At 30.2% G+C, this 20881-nt stretch overlaps 1 protein-coding gene across 1 annotated transcript; it reads left to right on the forward strand.

Moving 5' to 3' along the window:
* Nucleotides 1-285: 285 nt before the first annotated feature.
* Nucleotides 286-849, forward strand: LOC113852783 (protein LATERAL ORGAN BOUNDARIES-like). Its single transcript, XM_027483153.1, has one exon. It carries the CDS (start codon nucleotides 286-288, stop codon nucleotides 847-849), a length of 564 nt encoding a protein of 187 aa, XP_027338954.1.
* Nucleotides 850-20881: the final 20032 nt, after the last annotated feature.

Genomic DNA, 20881 nt, shown 5'->3' on the forward strand with positions numbered 1-20881 from the left:
TTTGAAACTAAAAATGGTTACTAGAGAACAACTGCACAGACTGTTTGGTCACTGTTATGCTTCAGTAAAGCCAGGATTTGGGTTCAATTACAGATTTACCCATTAATAAGAAATATATAATCTCACCATAAATCTTCGTGGAAATTGGTAATCTTCTTTACCTTGCATGAGTCTCAATCTTCTAATTTAAACTTGTCTGAACAAAAAAACTCAACGTAGACGAGAAGGGAAAGTGTTATTGTTTATTGATTTCATGTCAATCTTCCTCTCACAGGGAAGAAAAACATGGCATCATCCAGCTCTTACAATTCTCCATGTGCTGCTTGCAAATTCTTGAGGAGGAAATGCCTTCCAGGGTGCATCTTCGCACCGTATTTCCCACCAGAAGAACCCCAGAAATTCGCCAACGTGCACAAGATCTTTGGTGCCAGCAATGTGACTAAGCTCCTCAACGAACTCCTCCCTCACCAAAGGGAACATGCAGTGACTTCCCTTGCTTATGAAGCAGAGGCACGTGTGAGAGACCCAGTTTATGGCTGTGTTGGTGACATCTCTGTCCTGCAAAGGCAAGTTCAAAGGCTTCAAAGGGAGCTTGATTCAGCCAATGCTGATCTCCTTCGCTATGCTTGCAATGAAATCCCTCCACCATCTCTTCCTGTGCCACCAGCAATGACAACTTCAATTCAACAAATGCCACAAAGGTCTTTCAGTGCAAGATTTGGTAATGAAGGAAGTGGGTTTTATAGGCCTTCTCCTACCACTTATTCTTTTCCTTATTCTCTTCCTTGGACTGATACCCCTTCTGATGATAACAATGAGAGAGGATGTGGAGGAGGAGGTAATTTGTGATTGTGTTTGAAGAGTGCACATCTAGGGTTTATGCCTCTTGAGGCATGTCCTGCAATATTTATATATTAATCTAGCTATGGTCTCTGGCTATGTAGCCTTACTTGGACTCTTCTGGCTAGGTGACTGAAGGTCTACTGTTTAATTTAATTTGATGAGGTTTTTGTTTTGTAGGTGATGAACATGTGTTGTTTAAGACCTAAGCTACCAATAACTTAGGTAGTCTTTCCAAAATCTTTAGTGTTAAATAAGTGGGTGGTAGAGCATGCATAGTAATGTATGACTACTACTAGACCTACTCTTAATTGTGTATTCAGTGCAAACTCCATAGGCATGTGCAGTGTGCATGCGGAGTTGACATTCTCTGTCATTGTTTATGATTAAGAATAAATGAGCGATAACGTTACTTGATTCTAAAGCCTAACTCTACGGGTTTAGACGCTTATAGTCCTACTTACCCTATATATTCCCTGCCTTTGTTTTCCACTTTAATTTTCTCTTATTCATGCTTGGACCACCGTTTTACTTTCTCTTTGTTATTTTAACTCCGTTATTAATTACCCCATTTCATATAGATGTTTCAAAATCCAAACCAATGATTTGAATACTGTTTTCCTTTGTTATTTACCATAGTTGGCAAACCATCCATTGAGTTAATTTTTTTCACGAACCGTTAAAAAGTTGCTTCTGTAGTAAAGTTTGCTTTAGCTCAATTAATTAACCTCAAAAGATAATTTCCCTAAAATAAAGGCACAGAAGTAATGTCAGTGACTGTGAAGGAGTTGCCTTGATTATTGGCAAAATGTCACAATCAGACACGGAAACAAGGTATTACGCTCCCTTCACAGACTACATAGGAACTCTCTCAAGTCTCAATCTCATATGTTGTAAAAACTTTTCATGTAAAAGTCTGTTTCCTGGTAACCAAAACAAGTTGTTAGTGCTATATAGGTAGTCTCTATAGGGTCTTGGGAAAGCACAGTGGGTATATATATTGGGATGGTGTTTGATGAACTCAACTAACAGGAAAACGAGCAGTGTTTTTCTGAAGTCGTGTCTCTTTGCAATCCAAACTTGTTTTGAATTGTAGTTTTCATCATGTACCGAGAAAAAGGTGGATGATGAATCTCTTGGTTTTAAAAAGACTTGGTCTCTATATAGTCTTCCCCGTGAGAGTGTGGCTCAGCTCCACCCTCTCTTTTTTCTTGAATAAAAAATTGTGTGAAATAGTGAGCCACAGTCGCTATACTCATTGGATCCAATACAGAAAGTAATAGATATATAGTAGTTCATGCTTAGGGTTTTCAGCTTTTATTTTATTTTATTTTATTTTTTGTCTCTCTTCCAATAAGTACCCTAGCTATCCCTTCGAAACTGTTACTATCAACCACCAACAATACACTCCCCCCCATACAGTACAGTGAAACAGTAACCTCTCTCTCTCTCTTATAAACTGCAGCTACATTGACAACAACTTGCATGCATACGAAATAATATCTTTTATTTTTGTTGCTAATTTCTGTAGCTTTATTAATTAAACCAATAGAATCTGAATTAATCTTAGTTTATATTCTCTTCGTAAAAAGTCATAACTGTTTATTTCTAGGCAAGTGTTAGTTTGCAATTTCGCAGGTAAAATTCTGAACCGATCCTGGTTAGATCAGAATCGTAGACGTCACAGCAATTAACCTTTTGAAATCCGAGAAAATAATAGGGTTAGGGTTTTTATTTTTCCGATGATCTCATTAATGTTTTTAAAAAATAAGACAAAAGAGAAATCAATGTTCCAACTTACACTTGTGCAGCCGCACGCAGTTGCTCTTCATGTTCCCTGAAGAAAAGTAACAGTAAAACCTTTCATCTTTCAATACAAAACCAAGCCGTCATTTTATTCTATGCATATATAAAATACAAGCATGTTATGAATCTACAAATTAAACTGTTAAACCTCACTGAGAGCGCGAAAATCAGTTAACACAAAATTATTCTAGTCTAATCAATAACTTTCTGTAATTACATCAGATATTCTAAAGAGAGCTTTACCGCCTATATTAATTCTAGCTGATTAACTTGTTTTCTGTACATGATATATGTGATTTAGAGAAAATAAATAAATAAATACTATTTTTTTTATTTTTTGTTTTTATTTAGAGAGAAGAAGGAAGAGATTATGAAATAATGAAATTATAAATCCTAATTTTCTTGGATGAATTTTCTTTCTTACTCGTATTAATGAATATTGATTGATTCATTCGTTCTTTGATGTGTGTCGTAGTCTTTGCAAGGTGAGTGAGTACAGAGCAAAATGCTCACAACCTCTCTTGTGTTTCTGGCTTCACTTTTGTCAGTATCACTTTTCTCGCACTCGCAGCACACAGCACGGACACTGTTACACTCATAAGAATCCACATAAATCACAACATCCCCTTTCCCTATCAAAGAAAAATATGAGTAAGAGGGACCCTGACAGAGAGACCCTCTTCCTCTTCTTAGCTATCTAGAAGTGAGAGTCACGTCCATAATATAGTCCTCCAATTCATCACTCTCTCTCTCTGACCCTGCTTTCTCCTCGAGATCACCAAAAGCCTCGACTTTTTCTTTCTTGGAATTTTTGGTGAACCAAATCTAATCCCTGATCAACTTTCCCTCAGAATATCTTCCTTATTTCCGTCAAGTCCCTTTTAATTGCAATTATTATTATTATTTATATATTTAAAAATGATGCAAAATAATTAATTAAAAAAGAGTGATATAAGCACTGTAGAGGGTCAGAGAAAAGTGAGTATGGCTTTTCTGAACTTGTTGTTCCTCTGAATGAATGCTATAGTTATAATTTCAGAATCCATCAATCTTCCTCTGAACAAAGACGTGGAAAAGAAGCAAAGAGCAGGTGAAAAATTGCAGGGTGAGGTTATTAGAAAGGACAAACATGTGGTGGAGGGTGTTGGGGGGGTCCTATCCCTATTTAAGCCCCCACAACAAATTCTTTATGTCCTCGTGGACCTAAGAAAATGGGTCCAACACTTGTATCTTTCGCTCGCGTTACATGATTTCCATGTTCAACCTCTCTCTCTCTCTCACCCCCAAACATGTACTAATGTACTTACGTTATTCGTCTCATGTGGTCAAGAGAGACAGACAAGTCTATTGTCATGCTAATAGTATTTACAGACAGTCATTGAGACAAGTATACGTGTACATGTGTTGTGTCAACTTCAATTGAGTGTACCAAAAATATTCCAACTTTGAAATTCAACACCCAAACTGCTTATCAATTTGGGCAATGATGTAAACTCCAAGTCTTGACAATTACTTCTCACGCCCAGGTTTTATTTCTCATCATTTCTCTCTTTGGATTTTTTCATCTTCATACGACCATGCCCTTGCCATCCATTTCAAATATATGATATGAATTATATTTTATATACATATAGTTGTAAGTTTAGGTAGACGCTATGATATTCTAGTCTATGATGGAGAAAGTTTCTCACGTTGAAGAAAACCTACAAAATACTTTCGTTGCAGTTTTTGTCTCGAGAGTTAGTGTGATAAATATTCTTTTAATAAAAATTTATTAATTTTAGATGTTTAAAGTCAGGTTTAAAGGCAGAGAGGTGAACATTTTTTTCAATAACATTCTTTTATTTATTGAAAAAAAATATAAAAGAATTTATGTATACTTTACCTAAAACACAAATCAAATTTAAATTTGTAACCTGTCACAATGTGAGATTGTTCCTTACTGCAATCAAGTAACTATACGGCATATATATATATATATATATGCATGACTTTTTCTCGGTAGAATATAACTTTAACCTTCCCCTTAAAAGTAAAAAGCTATTTGACTGGGAAAGCCATCTTTGACTTTCACTAGCTAGCCCCCTTCGTTAATCTGCAACCCCAATCAATTGGGGATAAGAATATTTCTTAAAGTATATTATTTTAACATGGAACTGCCTATAGCACTGATAGAAATTCTTACGGAAGGAGCCTCAGCTTATTATACAGATGATTGTGGACTAAATTTGAAAGAGTATTTTATATTTTTTTAAATTTTTAAAAAATTAAAGAGTATTAACATATTTTTTTAATTAAATTATTAATTTTATTATTTATTAGTATAAAATTAACAAAAATGATTATTTCACATGCAAGAGAGAGTACAAAATCTTCTCAGTTATAAAAGGTGCTTATAAATGTGGCTACTTATGTAAAGCATTGTGATATATGCTTCATGGAATACCACAATAAGCATGCTCTAAGCTTCGTATATATTAATCTAGCATGTAAGAGATCTTAATTTTACATATAAATTGTAAATTTAAAATCCAATGGATACACGTAGAAAAAGGAATTAAAGACGTTTTCAGAAAATATGAAACGAATGTGCAGGAACTCAAAAAATTGTATTTTTTTTCTCTTTGTTCTCTCGGTTACCGATTAATCATAGATATTATCAAGCAATTTTATTCATTAATTTCAGTTACTACAACTGTTATATAATATATACCCATTTTCATCACCAGCCAGGTACATATACACTATAATATATTTTCTCCCACTACTGTTGCCCCGACGATTATTTAATTTTTTTAATTTCATTTATTTGTAATTGACCTTTTATTGTTTTAATTTTCTTAATAAATAAATTAGCAGAAGATGCATATTTTATTATAACAATATATTAGTAAAATGCTATAAATGTTACTCTTTTACATTTTTATAAATTAAATTTTAATCTGAACATTGTATATTCGTCTAATGATAAGAATATATAGATTAGTTCCTGTAAGAAATTTGTTGGTGAATTTGTATGACACCGGAATGAGAGATTTTTTAATAATTTCCAACTGCTTTATGGTGCCCTAAAACTATGTATGAGTTCCACATAACCTACGTTTCTTTTCTCTCTTGTTAATGTTAAGTGATTGAAGAAGAGAGTAAAATGCAAGAAGAGTATGTGACAGACATATCACATACTTTAGTTATGTTTGGTAAAACGATATAACAGTTGCGGATTTGTAACTTTTTACTGTGAATCTAACTAATAATTTTAAATTTATTAAATAATTTAAAAGGATATATAATATTATATTTATATAATATTAAAATTAAATATAATTTATTTTAATATATTTTATTAATAAAAATATATTATTAATTTAAACAATAACTTAAATTTATTTTTAAAATTATTAATTTTAACATATTATATTAATAAAAATTACATAAATTGATTTAAATTTTTCTATAATTTATTTCTTAATTTTAAAAATATTATTTATCTACTTATTTTATTTTTTATCTAACAAAATATACTATTAATTATTAATAATAAAAAATGAAAAAATAGAAAAAAATAAATGTATTTTTCAAAATGATGAAAGATAAAAATATAATAAAAATATTATTAAATAACTTTTGAAAAATAATACTTTTTAGGTAACTTTTGAAAATTTAATTTTTGAAAATTTTAAATTTCTTTCATTTTGTATTTATCAAGCAGCTCTGCATATTTATTAAGTAAATAAGTTATATGTTACAAGTTGTTAAATAAGTTATAAATTAAATTTACTAAACATATATTTATCTCTTTTTTCTTGAGCTTTCCCGGTGGCTCACATCTATCCTGAGTTATCCCTTACAAAAATGAAAATAAATATTTGAATAATATTATTTCACTTTATTTTTGTTTATTTTATTGATAAGATTTCTTATTTAAAAATATTAGCATAAGGCGCGTCAAAATTTTGTAAGAACATATAAAACATCACATTAGGATAAGGCTTGTTAGCTTGCTCATTCTTGAAACAATTTTTTTAACGTTTGGTTATGGATACAATAAAAAATCATAAATACTAAATTTTAATAAAAATTATAACATTTATTGTTATTAATGCATTAAATTTTATAATATCTTGCAAATTTTAATAAAAAAATGTTATACATAAACCCTTATTAGGTGTAATTGAACATACATTACAGAAATCATTCTTAAAAATTTATTATTACTTTCATTTTTTTTATAAAAAATAATTATTAATAATTGTTTTATCTTGACTAAAGAAACATGTAGACCCATTTTTATATTAATTAATTATTAAATTATTTCTATACCTTTATTTATCATAAAATTGAGACATTCACATAGTACTCATACAGATATATATATATATATATATATATATATATATATATATTCATTTAATATATAAGTTACGAATTTAACGATTTAATACTATGTATAATTTCAGAATATATATTGTTATTTGTCATTACTACTTTATATTGGTCTGGATAAATTATTATTTATTTTTATAAAAAAGGAAATATTATATCTTTTTTACGAAAAGAAATTTTCTGTGTTTTGGGAGTGTGAAATTATACGTCGTTAATTGATAAAAGAATAATTACTACTAGTTGCCTCAGATGGGTTCGGTGTCATTTGATATTCCCCTATCCTCAGGAAACTGTAGCACTGGAATGGTTATGAAAGAGTCAATGAATTCATTTTATAATTTTTGTTCTACACAGAACTAATCTGGTATCGTCAAATTTCAGCTTTTGCTAATGCAATTATATCCCAGTTTGATTAAGCTTTGTGTATAAAAAAATTAATATAAAAAGTAAATAAAACTTATTTTGTAAATTAAAAATATTTTAAATTTTAAAAATAAAAAAAATGTTAAATTTGAATAATTTCACTACTTATCTTTTAATTCTCATAAATACTTATTGATAAATTTATTCGAACCAGTCTTATCTATGTTCTCGGTTTGAGCAATGATAAAGCTTATAATGTAAAGATAAAATAATACAAATAAAGATGATAAATATAGGTTTGTCTCTGTGGTGCCCATATTGAAAAGATAGAGGAAACAAATTCTAAGTATAGTTCTAATTAATTGTGCATTTATTTAATCAATCTTTTGATCATTCTGAAATTAGTGGGGCAAGAAAATAACAAGTGCGATGCCTCTGAGAATCAAGCAACCATGCGTATGTCAGTGCAACGAATCTTGCATAAAACGAGATTTAAGAGTTTGGTTAGGAATCATATGCACCAAGCAATAATTTTGACGCCGCCAAGTCATCATTACCCATATCTAGTGAATTTTTTCTCCTTTAAAGTATATAATTATAAACCATAAAATAATTCTTCAAGATTTCGCAGAAAGATGAAGCTTACATAACATGCATTTATCTGGTATTGGATCGGCATATTTATAGATTAATATTATATTATTCCACACACCTAGCTAATTAATAGGATTCAGAATTATGCTTGATTGCTACATGCACGAGTTCTAGAAAAGGTTATGGGTGTCCGAAGACCACTGCTTGCTTTTATCTACTTCTTCTTTATGACCATTACTACAAATTATATTTTAAGCTAAAAGTTGTTCGTCTACAAGATTTCCAATGATGATGGCCATGATGGTTGCCACTACTTCTGTTCTAAACAAACCTATGATTATGGGTCAAAGAGATGCCCTAATTTCATTCTTTCCTTTCCCTTTTATCTAAATGAATCATATAGCATGCTTTTCATTTCTCTCTCTTGATTTTCCTTTTCAAACGTATATATATTCTTCCTTTCAAGCTTTCAACTGCAGTCGTTTAAAGGGCATGATGCAATTTCTTATATATAGATATTGTAAGAGAATCATGAAAAGAATATAATTGTGAGATATGCTTGGGTTGTTCCAACTTCCAACAGGCGTAAAATATTCTATCTGAGAATCTTTAGGCCCTCGCAAGATTGCATAATTTTGAAGAAAGCCCGTGGCAGGGTTTTGGGATTTAAAAATCTTGCTCTCAGAAGGCAACAGTGATCGAATTTGGAAAAGGTGGGTTCTTTTTTTTTGTAGTAAACTGTACATCAGTACATGGGCCAATGTTTCTGACTCGCGCAGAAAGACCACCAAGATCCTCACACAATTAATGGGGTTGGTACAGATATGGACTTGCAAGGCCTTCAAATCAGTTTAAAGATCACTTGAAAATTTTATTGCAGCAAGTTAAATTGATGCTCCAAGATTAAGGGTGCCGTTAGATATAATATTAGTTTAAATTGATGATTCATGCCATAAATTTAAGGGTAAAACTTTATTGTCTAAACTTGTTCTAGCTAAGTTTATAGATAGTAAAACTCTTTCTTTGAGTATGCTGGATAATATTTTATGAGCATCAAAATTCTCTTCATGAGTATTTAATATAATTGTATTCATTAAAATTTGAATTTGAGATTACAAGTTAAGTTGGAACAATTTCTGATAATTGATCTACATGTAGTAAAACTTATTTAAATAAGTTGATAATAACTTATTTTAATAAATTGTATAAAAATTATTGAAATAAGTTAAAAAAATTGAAAGTAATAAATACCTTTCATAATTTTTTTCATCAGGCCCTAAATTAGATTTAATCCATCATTGTATATCAAATAATGTTTTAAATATTGTAACATATAATTATTTTATGTTTAAAATAATGGTATATTAATTATTTATTGAATTAATTTACACAAAAAATTTTGTAAATTAAGTCTATGTAACAAAATTTGAATCCCTTGTAATTTCCCTTACCAATTTAGTGTTTCTAATGTTAAATTTGTTTTCAGAAGATCTGTCATTTTTATGGGGATGTTGCCAATCATAAAAAGAATCCACTTGCATATAAAGTTGAAGTTTGTAAGCCGAAGGAATGTGGGGGATCTGGGCTTTAGGATTTCATAAGCTTCTAACCAAGCATGGTGGATAAAAGAGGGGTGGAATCTCATTGACCAGAAAGAAGCTTTGTGGACCCAAATTGTTGAGGGTAATTAGTATAAGTGGGGGGTAATGGTCATATTTATACGGTGCAAAGGCGTAGTGGTGACTCAAATTTTTGGAAAGGAATTTGTAGTAGATGGAATCTCCGTATATTATTTGAGTTGGAAGTTAGGTGATGGACAAAGTGTTAGATTTTGGTTTCATGTTTGGATCACAATTGTCAGAATGCTTAAGGATTGGGCTCTTCATCCAATCCAACAAAGAGACCTTTAAACATTAATGAGGTTTTTTCCCCCTAATTTATCCATATATCATGGTCTTGAATATGCATCTAATTAAACAATTGCTTCCTCAGAATATCTGTTGAGCACATACTGCCAATTTTCACCCCATCTTCATCGAATGAGGATCCTAATATGGTTTCTTGGAGACTAACTAATGATGGATAGATGGTTTCATTGTTAAGTCTAATTTGGAGATTAATGTGAGGTACATTATTAGTTAATAATATAAAAATCTAATATTAGTTTTTGAAAATTGTTATATTATTTATTTTTATCGGAACGCATGATCTCTGAAACGGATATTTATTTTTTTTTATTAAAAAGGACCCATATAACTTGCATTTATAATTTTTTTATAGAATAAATAAAATTTTTACATTTTTTAAGGACTGATTGTCCAACTTATATTTTTCCTTAAAAATCAAATTGGGTCTTTAATTTTATTTAAAACTTTTTTTCTTAACTTTATTTTAATAGTACCACATCCTTTTATCCATACAGGTGCTAGGTTACTTCAATGATATTTTTTACGAAGTTATTTTATTTAATATTTTTTTTATAAAGGCAGAATTTTATTCATCTAATAATTATGTTGAAAGTTATATATAAATAGATTAAATTTATAAGAATTCAAAAAATTCAAAAAGACAAAAATGCTAAATTTGTTTATCAAAAATAAAAATAAAGTAGGTTTCTAAATATTTGAACCACCAGATTAATTATTAAAAATTTAAATTATTATCATATTACTTTTTTTAAAGATTTTGTCACTGAATTAGTCCTTCAAAATATTAATTTATCACTTTACTTGTTTCACGAAGATCTAAAATATCACCTTAGTCCTTAAAAAAGCTTAAAGAGATGATTTTTTTTTAAGTTTAACTTGGTGATAAATTTATAATCATTAAAAAGAAATATCTAAAACTTTACCGATTAAATTCTTAGGTAGAAATAAAGTAGTGACAATTAGAATAATTTAATGACAAAAAATTTTAAAGGATGTTGTAACAATTTAAATTATTGAATGAATAATTTGGTTGCCCAAATATTTGAAAACTTACTTAGTAATAATTTTATCTTTTAAGGAAAAAGTTGAAGTTTAATTAAAAAAAAAATCAATGTTAGTATACTATCAATGTAAAAGTTTTATACTATCAGCTAATTTTTATATGATACCATAATTTATGATTAGACAATAATTTAAAAAATCTTTCATATTGTTAGTATAACTTGAAACATTTTTTTTAAAAATTGACACTCCGTTAAACAACTTTATTTTAATGTATAATATATATATATATATATATATATATATATATATATATATATATATATATATAACTTTCTACAATCTCACGTTATACTTTTGTTTTTTTTTTTTTACAACTTAACATTTTAATTTTTTTTTTTAATTTTATTACCTAACAAATAGTATTGTTATAATTACCTACTATTTAATGTAATTTGTTAAGTAAGTAGTGACACAGATATGGATCCAGTACAGTTGGCGTAGGAACTGTACGTGTAATTCTTCGTTCGCTTAAGTAAATTTGACAAAGCTTAAGCGAATTTTACAATTTTTGCTTAAGCCCATATGCCCTAACTTAAATATATGAAGGCTTAAGTGAGTACAACATGTATGGAGCGAGATAATGAACTAAAGCGAGTGTCTAATGCGCTTAAGCTAAAATATATGCGCTTAAGCGAGTCAAGACTTAAGCGAGGTTATAGTGGCTTAAGCGAGGGACCAAACAACTATTTACCTCCTAGCTTTTAAAATTGCACTTAGGGCTTAAGTGGTCATGTAGTGGCTTAAGCGATGGATCAGAAAACCATTTACCTCCTAACTTTTAAAATTGCGTTTAAGCGAGATATGCTCGCTTAAGCGAATTTTTTGATGCAGCCCAAATTTAAACTCATTCTCTCATTTCATTCCTTTTCATCCTTATATTTGAAATATCCAAAACCCCTAAACCCCATACCAAACCAACGATTCTCCCCATTGCAGCATTCCTCTCCCATTATCAATGCTATCCAAGGATTCCATGTACTAACTTTTACACCCACATTGTTGTTCTCCTTACTTTTAGGTTAGAGATAGTTAATGGGGATGAGGATACTATTATGGATTAAGGGTTTCAAGGGTTTAGGGTTTATGATTATCACTCTGCTTGCTGTTAGATTGAGATCAAGCTTTATGTGGAGACGCTTGTTTCTGTAAAGAAATGATTAAGCGTGCATTACTCACTTAAGCGCATCATTGTGGCCTAAGCATTTCTTTGTATGTGTATTTTCCTTTTTTTTGAGTATTAAGATTTGTTACTTTGCAAATATGGCTCCTAAAAAATTAATTCTCCAAAGAAAGAAGCAGCGTTCATATGTTGGAGAGGCTTCATAACATGTACACTAGAGAGCAACTCAGGATGATGAACCTCCAACACAATCGAGTCCCAGTCAGCAACTTACCTTTGATAGATACAGGTTCTTCAGTTGAGCCCATTTTCAGAGATATTTGAAATTACACCCAAGGAAACTTCTGCCTAAAAGGAAAATTATTTTAGAGGAGGGACAATTTGTTGAATTTACAAAAGAACTTCAGAGGAGAAAATGGAATAGATTAGTTGACCTATCAAATAAAAATGATGAAGACATAGTGAAGGAGTTTTATGCCAATGCATGGCCCTTGCACCCAGAAAAATCTGAGAAGTCTTGGCGTTAGAAAGACATTCATCTCTTATGATAAGGATGCTATCAATGCATTGTTGGGGAACCCCCTCACCTTACAAGAAGGACAGTTGTGCGAATACCAGCAGAAGAGGTGCTTGACCACAAGATTTAATGATGATGATGTAGTAAGGTCCTTATGTATTCCCAACAAATCATATGAAACTAACTATCAAGGCAAGCCAATGAGGTTGAAGAGAGGGAATTTGAAGACATTAGCTCAAATATAGAAGTCATTTTTCTTTACAAACATTGCTCCAACCACTCACATATCAGATCTTCGCATGCCTCGGGCTTACCTTGTCTTCAGCGTTATGGAAAACCTCACAATTGACATTACAACTATAATCTTTGAGGAGATTCACGATCTTGCTATGTCCACCAACTCCCTTACTGCATCTACAACAAAGCCCTTGGGCTTTTCGACATTAATCACTGCTTTATGTGCTGTCCAAAGTGTTCAGATACCAAACAATCAAACACAAAACATCAAGTTGAAAAAACCTATAAATGCCCAATTCATAAACAACTATTGCATTAACCTATTGAACCAGCTACAACCACATCCAGCTTCTGATCCTTCCTCATCAGCACCACCATCAGCACAACCATCCATCCCCAAAATGATACCCATGGAATGACGTATCATACAACATTTGAATCAAATACAACAACAAATGGAGGACAAAAATCGGGCATATACACACATACACTACCAGATAGCGGCAAACCATCGAGCCTACACCAGCCTTAATAAATCTTTCTATCGTTTTACTCTACACCAGCATGTAAGAGAGACTTCAACATTTCCATGGCCAACCCTAGAAGATTTTGCAGCTGTAGTGTCATGGCCTAGAGACACACCTTCCTTCCCAAATAAACCTAATGCAAATCATGAAGATGGTGGACCACAAGGAGAGGAAGTAGAAAAAAGGGTAGAAGGAGAAGGGGAAGTTGAAGAAAGGGAAGCACAACTTGATCATGAAGGTGGTGATGGGAAAGGAGACCATGTGGAGGATGACCAACCTATTCATGATGATGTTGCTTTAGAAGATGCATGAACACTTTGTTTTTTCTTTATTTCCTTTTTAAAGTTTAGATTTTAGTTTATGTTTAGAGTTAGTTCACATTGTAAAGTTTCAAGGACCTATTTAGTCTGTTGCAGCTAAATTATGAAATTTCACTTTATTTATAAATATTTAAATTCCTTTCAATTTGATTCTCTTTTATAATTTGTTTGACTTGTTTACTAAATAAACCTAACAAATTACCCTATAAATTAAAACGTCATATACAGTAATCATTTTATTTCCTTTTGTCAAAAACAATTATGTAAAAGATAAATGTATTTTATTTTCAGAAGTTGTGTATCCATGTCTGTTAATTTAAGTTGTTGTTTTTCAGTTTTCTTGTATATTCGCTTAAGTCCCCCAATACTCACTTAAGCTCACAATGTTCGCTTAAGCTACACCATATTCGCTTAAGCTGGTATTGATTCGCTTAAGCTATTTTGTAATAGCTTAAGCTAGTTTATTAGTTCAAAAGAGCATTTTCTCTGCATTATTTTTATACAATTTTCACTCAAGTTAAAGCATATCTGCTTATGCTATTGATTTATTCGCTTAAGCCAAGCCATGCACGCTTAAGCGAAAGTGTAATCCTAGGATGTGTGCTCTCTATTTTTTTAGGCTTAAGCTATTAAGGTATCACTTAAGCCTATCATTTACTCGCTTAAGCCTTAGAAATGTGAGCTTAAGCCCACAATCCAACAGCTTAAGCCAAATCAAACACGCTTAAGCCAATTTGTAATCTTGGGAGGTAGGTTCTCTATTATTTTTTTGCTTAAGCGTGTATATTTTAGCTTAAGCGCATCAAGCACTCGCTTTAGTTCATTGTCTCGCTCCATGCATGTAGTATTCGCTTAAGCCTTCATTCGCTTAAGCTAGGGCATATGGGCTTAAGCAAAAATTGTAAAATTCGCTTAAGTCTTGTCAAATTGACTTAAGCGAACAAAGAACTACACGTGCAGTTCCTGCGTCAACTGTACTGGAAAGCTTGTCTAGAAATTTTGAGACAACCATGTGCAGGCTTGGTTGGTTGGCTTAGGGTTTATGTTTTCAGTGAGAAGTGAGGACCACATTACGTTTTTTTCATCTTCATCATTACACATTGGTTGGCTTATGGTCTCATTGTTGTCACGTAGAGTTTTTCATGGTAAGGTTTATTTTGTTGTATTGTTTCTTTCTTTATATAGTGTTATTAGTATATTTGGTTGTAAAATATAATTAGAGTTTTTATCGTAATTAGTTTTTCAATTAGGATATTTAGGATGTTTTCAAAATTGAATATATTGAAATCGTATTTAGAATTTAGTAGGGGTTACAATGTGCACTTATATTATGTATTCAACTTTTTATAACAAGCATGACTATGAATTTAACTATGAATCATTGGAATATTTTTTTGAACAAAATCCTGTTATGAAATATGTTGGTGGAGATATTTGAGTAATTTTCAAGCTTGATCTTGATAGATAGTTAGTTTAAGAAGATAATAGTAGTTAGTTTAAGAAGAATATTGATGATAGTCATGCCTTAGAGATGGCCAATTATGCCATGATACACAAGGGTGAAGGACATTTATCAACTACACACAAGGGTGAAGGTGTAGTTGGTGATAATATTGTTAAGCACAGTCTTGATGAAGATAATATAGCTAGTTTGGTTAGAGAAGGTATAAGTGACAAAGAACCTAATGTCATTGAGGTAATAAGTGGTTATATTGAAGTAAACAACGTAGAAGATGGTAATGCACTGGTTGTTTCTACTTTGAGAAGTAATGCTCATTATAGACTTGATACTGTGCAAGGGGTAGACATATTTGAATTTTATTTTGTTGGTGTGGAAGTGAATGTAGGAGAAGTAAATAATATTCTTGTCGAGCCTGAAGTAGGTGATCAATCAAAGCTATAACCTGAGGCTAATTCAAAAGAGTCGAACTAGCCTCAAGGTGACAATATTTTTATAACAAAAAAATATGAATCTTGAAGAAAACATCGAAGATGATTATGTGAGTGAAATGTTAAATAATGATGACTTTGATTGTGAGGAACCAAAGAATAAATATGAAAGCTTTAACAAAAACGTGATGTGCAACAAAGACTATATTTGAAGGATAGAACGACTATGCTTGCACATAGCGTGCATAAAGGGAAGCACAATCGTGCTTCGTAGCACAACTGTGCATGAGGAGTGGCACAACCATGCATAAGGGATAGCACAATTGTGCTTCATGGTGAATTGCAAAATAAAATTTATAAAATTTAAAGATCGATTTATAATTATATTAGCAAAATTTTAATCACCAAAGTGATTAAATTCACAAGTTTATTAATTCTAAATTGCATGATCATAATGAAAGATTTACAATTTAATACTTATTTGTATAGGTAGTTTGTTGTCACCAAAGTGGCCTAGCTTTATAAGGTTATTTAAGCATTTAATTGTTCATTATAAATTGTTTAAATTTGTATGATATTATTAAATAATATAAATTAAGGATGAAAAATTTAGATAAATAATTATAATGCGAGAAGATAATCCAAAGGTGGATCATTGCTTATGATTAATGACATTAAAGAGATATATAGACAGTTGATAATGTGTTTGTATATCCAAAAATAACATGCATATTGCCTTGAGTATAACTGATCAGCTATTAAAGTATGTTTAGGTACTGCCCAAAGGTGAACTTAAATGCATAATTGATATTGGTAGTTGCTTGAATCCATTAAGGTTATTCATACTAGGTATTATGGATTTGGACCTAACGATTACAATGGAAGAGAAACTTGCAGCCATTACTGAGATCATACAGATGATGAAAATACTCTTTATGAGGCTTGAAAAATGTATAGTAGGTTGAGCTTGAGTTTGCTAAGGATGACTATGTCTAAAAATGTAAAGTCATCAATGCCAAAGATTGACAATTCAAGGACATTTATGACAAAGATAAAAAAGTAGACATAGTCAGACATCACTGATAAGCTCGTCTTAGGCACCCTATTGAGTAAATTGACTATTAAGAAGTTTGATTGGTCACAACCTATCTATGATCATGTGATTGGAATGATCAACCAAGCAGCAAAGTTGTAACTAATGAGCATAGAAGTAAGTGAAGTTTTCCAGTACAGTTCATCATGAACTAGTTTCCTTCTGAGTTTGGCCAATTCAATGTGAATTACAACAACTACTCAAAGAATTAAGATTTAGGAAAGTTAGACAAATGAAACTTATTTGCGACAAGAAGCTTTACATATTGCATTAAATCCAAATTTTCATGTAAGATTATACATATTGAGAAAGATTGTCACTTTATTAGAGAGAAGATTTTATTTGAAGACATCACTACTATGTTCGTAAATTCTCATGATCAACTGATAAGTATCTATATAAAGTTTTTAAGAGGTCCTTAAATTAGTTATATATACAACAAGTTTGGTGCATATGATTTATATGCTCTAGCTTGAAGGGTTATCTATTGAGTAATAGAGATAGTATGTGGAGCATTAGACATTATTTGTGCATTTTCATTTTATAATTTTGAAACTCCATAATTTGGATCAACTAAGGGTTCATATAGTTCTTGTATTATGCCTATATATGCGACACCTCCCACATTTATTGAATGAGTGTGCCCCCGTCAATTAATAAGATCATTAATTATCTCTCTCCTCGTTAATTTTAGAGGCAAAAATTTCTTAAAAATTAATTTTGGACCATTTATTTTTTTTATTGATCGGAGATATGACTTGTCCATAGCATACCTCGTATGTCTCTTTTTTGTAATAATTATAGACATAATTCTAAAAATTCTCCCCTTGTAGGATATAGGGGCCACTACACGCTTACATGGGATGCCAACCAAGTTCCAAAAATTACATATACACAAGTGTTGATCTAAGTCTATTACAAATTTATCTATAAACAACCTTTTTCTTAACTTAGGCATTAAATTACTAATATATTTTGACAATTTATCTATAAAAGAGGCAAACATACTTGTTAAGTATGTTATTATCCAATTAAGCAATGTGATAAACAGATTATCCCTTGCTACTAATATGATACTATTAAAGGACTCACATAAATTGTTAATCAAGGCATCACATCTTAGGTAATAAAAAAAAATGTGTCCTCATTAAGATTTTGTAAGAATTGTAGAAAGATCATTCATATGTTTTGTCCTTTATCTCCTTAATATTATCCATATTTTCCTCTCATTCTTCATTCTAAGTTGTCTTTGTTGCTCCTCTCCTGTTCTAATCTTCAAAATTTTTTCTTAAAGTTATTATGTAAGTGACTTATGTAGAACTTATACTCTACTCCTTCCAACATTTTCTCAAATTTTGTAGTTAGTCCTTAAAACAACAAGAAAAAACAATAATATTTATTTATATTTTATAAAATAATAACAAGTTCACATCTATATAAGTAGAAAGAGAGAGAGAACATCTTTTGTTCATTGATATGAAAACTTAATTATGGGTTGTAATGCCTCCAATGTCTTCCAAGAAGAATGTAAGAAATTTTTTTCAGCTTTCTTTAGTCTTAGTTTCCGCTACTATATAAGCCAGTGAAAAATATTAATCAGTATTGATTATTAAAAACTTTGCCCATAACTATTGACAATTGACCTCCATGCTTAGTTTTAAGGTGACAACCATTAACTCTAATGAATAGCTTGCAAGCATTGATGAATATCCAAATCTTGATTGTAGAAAAAGGATAAATCTTTCTAATTGTAATTTGCAAGTATTTTTTAAACTTTAAGTTTTAACTTTACATTATAATACCACAATTAAGAAATATTGCTTTGTTGAATCTTTTTAAACTAGTTCCTTAGCAACTTGCCTAGCTCTCTAAGTTCTCCCACTCTGATTCTAACAAAATATATGGATCTAATATCTTATATTATTTTTTCTCAATTTAAAATTATTATTTGTCTTGAATTTGTTCACTACTATCTTGGCTACCAATTCCAAGGTTACATTTTTATTATGAAATACTTTGTCATAATTATACTTAGCATGCAACGTCTTTAGCCTATATCTTTAGCATATCTTAACTTTACTTACAAATGCTAAAATTTACATTTGTGCATGCACTTTACCCTCACTAGGAATAAGAATAGGTCAAGCCACCTGTTGAGGGTCTATAGCCCAGCCTATTTAAGGCATGTCTTAACTTGACTTGTTTATTAAAAAGATCAAACTTAGACTTTTTAAAAGACCTATTTAAATAAAGAGATCAGACATAAGCTTTAAAACAAATCTTTTAAGTCTATTGGACCAGTCCAATTAAATGATTATATTATTGTATGATATTTATTTATTTATTTATATATTATAATAATTATAATTATACTATTAGAGTACTAATTAAAACTTACCATAAAAAAATTACCAATTAAAATTTTATACATATTAATATATATAACATAATTTAATATTTACAAAATAATAATATAATAATTATAATTATATTATTAAAATACCAAAATTAAAACTTATCGTAAAAAAAATAAATCTATCAATTAAAATTTTGTCTTATTTCTAAAATATTTCAATTCATTATTAGAATTCATTCTTTCTTAATTTCTATTCTAGTATTTTTAATTCAAATACTTCTCAACCTCTTAGCCCTAATATAATTTTTTAAAGTCATGATGGCATGAACCAAAAACAAAAGCTGCCACTGTGCCACTTTCCCTCCTTTCGTATTCATTGTTGTTGTCATATGTTCAAAGGTGTCTCATTAAAAATTATTATTTGATATTCATTATTTTGTGCAGTTGCATTCGTGAAGAAGTGAGGAGTTTTTAGAATATAGACATGTACCTTTTGTTACCTTTTGGATTATTTGAGATATAAAATTTTGTAGAGTTATTAAATATGGTCATGTTAAGATATGATATCTGCAAAGTCATTTATGTATATTTTTTTTGGCTAAATATAATATTTAAATATAATTATTTATCATATATTTTTTATTTTATTAATAGTAGGCCTTTCATGACCTATTAAATTTAAATTATTATTGTTATTTAAAGGCTTTAATGTTAAATAGGCTATTGGACTTAGGTTTAGGCTCTAGTTTGTGTAGTAGCTAGTAGGCCTAGGTTTATACTTTAGTTTTGTGTAGCAGGTCAAGCCCATTTAATATTAGGCCTAGCCTAATCTAACCCATTCTCATCCTTAACTCTCATCTTGACTACATCATTCTTTTTGAATCTTCTCTTCTATTCAACACTAAATGCTCCAGAATAGTCTCAAACTCTTAAAGTAAGGAGGATTGTAACCCCAATTTCCATTAAAATTCTTTACACATTTTTTTCTTGTTTAAGCCTTTCATATGTTTATTTCTATTGCAAGAATCATAATCACCATTCTTAGACCACATTAGTGGGATGTTCAGTCACATTTTTTTAATGTTTCAACCTATTACTTCTTTTAAATAGTATTTTATGTTTCAATAGTGATCCATAAGATCTCCTTGAAGGCACTAATTTTCTCCTCTCCAATATAGTTTTACCATTCTTTAATGTTTCAATTGTTGACAAACTGGAATGTTGAATCCATCGTCATGTCCTGATTCTATTTCCTCCTTACTCTCATTAAATTGAACATCATCATTATTATTTTATTGATTACAATATATAGTTTGTGACGCTTGATTTGAGGATTAATCGTAGGCTTAGCATGCGAGGCTTCCCTATAGAAAAAATATATAAGTTTATATCTGTCATGTTTTATTTGGAAAATAAATATAAAAACATTAATTTTTTTTTTTTGTTTGATCGGTGAGTTATAGGAAATAGAAAAGGAAATTATTACTTTATTTCCTTCATTTTATTAATAGACACTTCTTGTTCCAACTATCTTATAGTCCAACTAATTGTTTCCTATTTAAAATTTTTTATTTTGTTGGAAACCAAAATCAAAGAAAAAATTAATTTTATATTTGTTAATTTCCTATCACGTATAATAAGAAAGAACAAACTTATGAAAAATCTTCAGTTTGATTGTGGCATTTGGTTCAAAATCTTTGCCATGACCATGAAGTCTATGTTAAAGGTTCGATAACTAGGATGAGAAAAATCAAAAGATCTATTTTATGAATCTTAGCAGAAAAATAAACCCGCATAGGAGTTTTGAGACAAATTTTTGCACATATTCTTGACCTTTTTATA

Source organism: Abrus precatorius, unplaced genomic scaffold (genome assembly GCF_003935025.1).
Source record: "Abrus precatorius isolate BTA unplaced genomic scaffold, Abrus_2018 Scaffold10, whole genome shotgun sequence".
NCBI lineage: Eukaryota > Viridiplantae > Streptophyta > Magnoliopsida > Fabales > Fabaceae > Abrus > Abrus precatorius.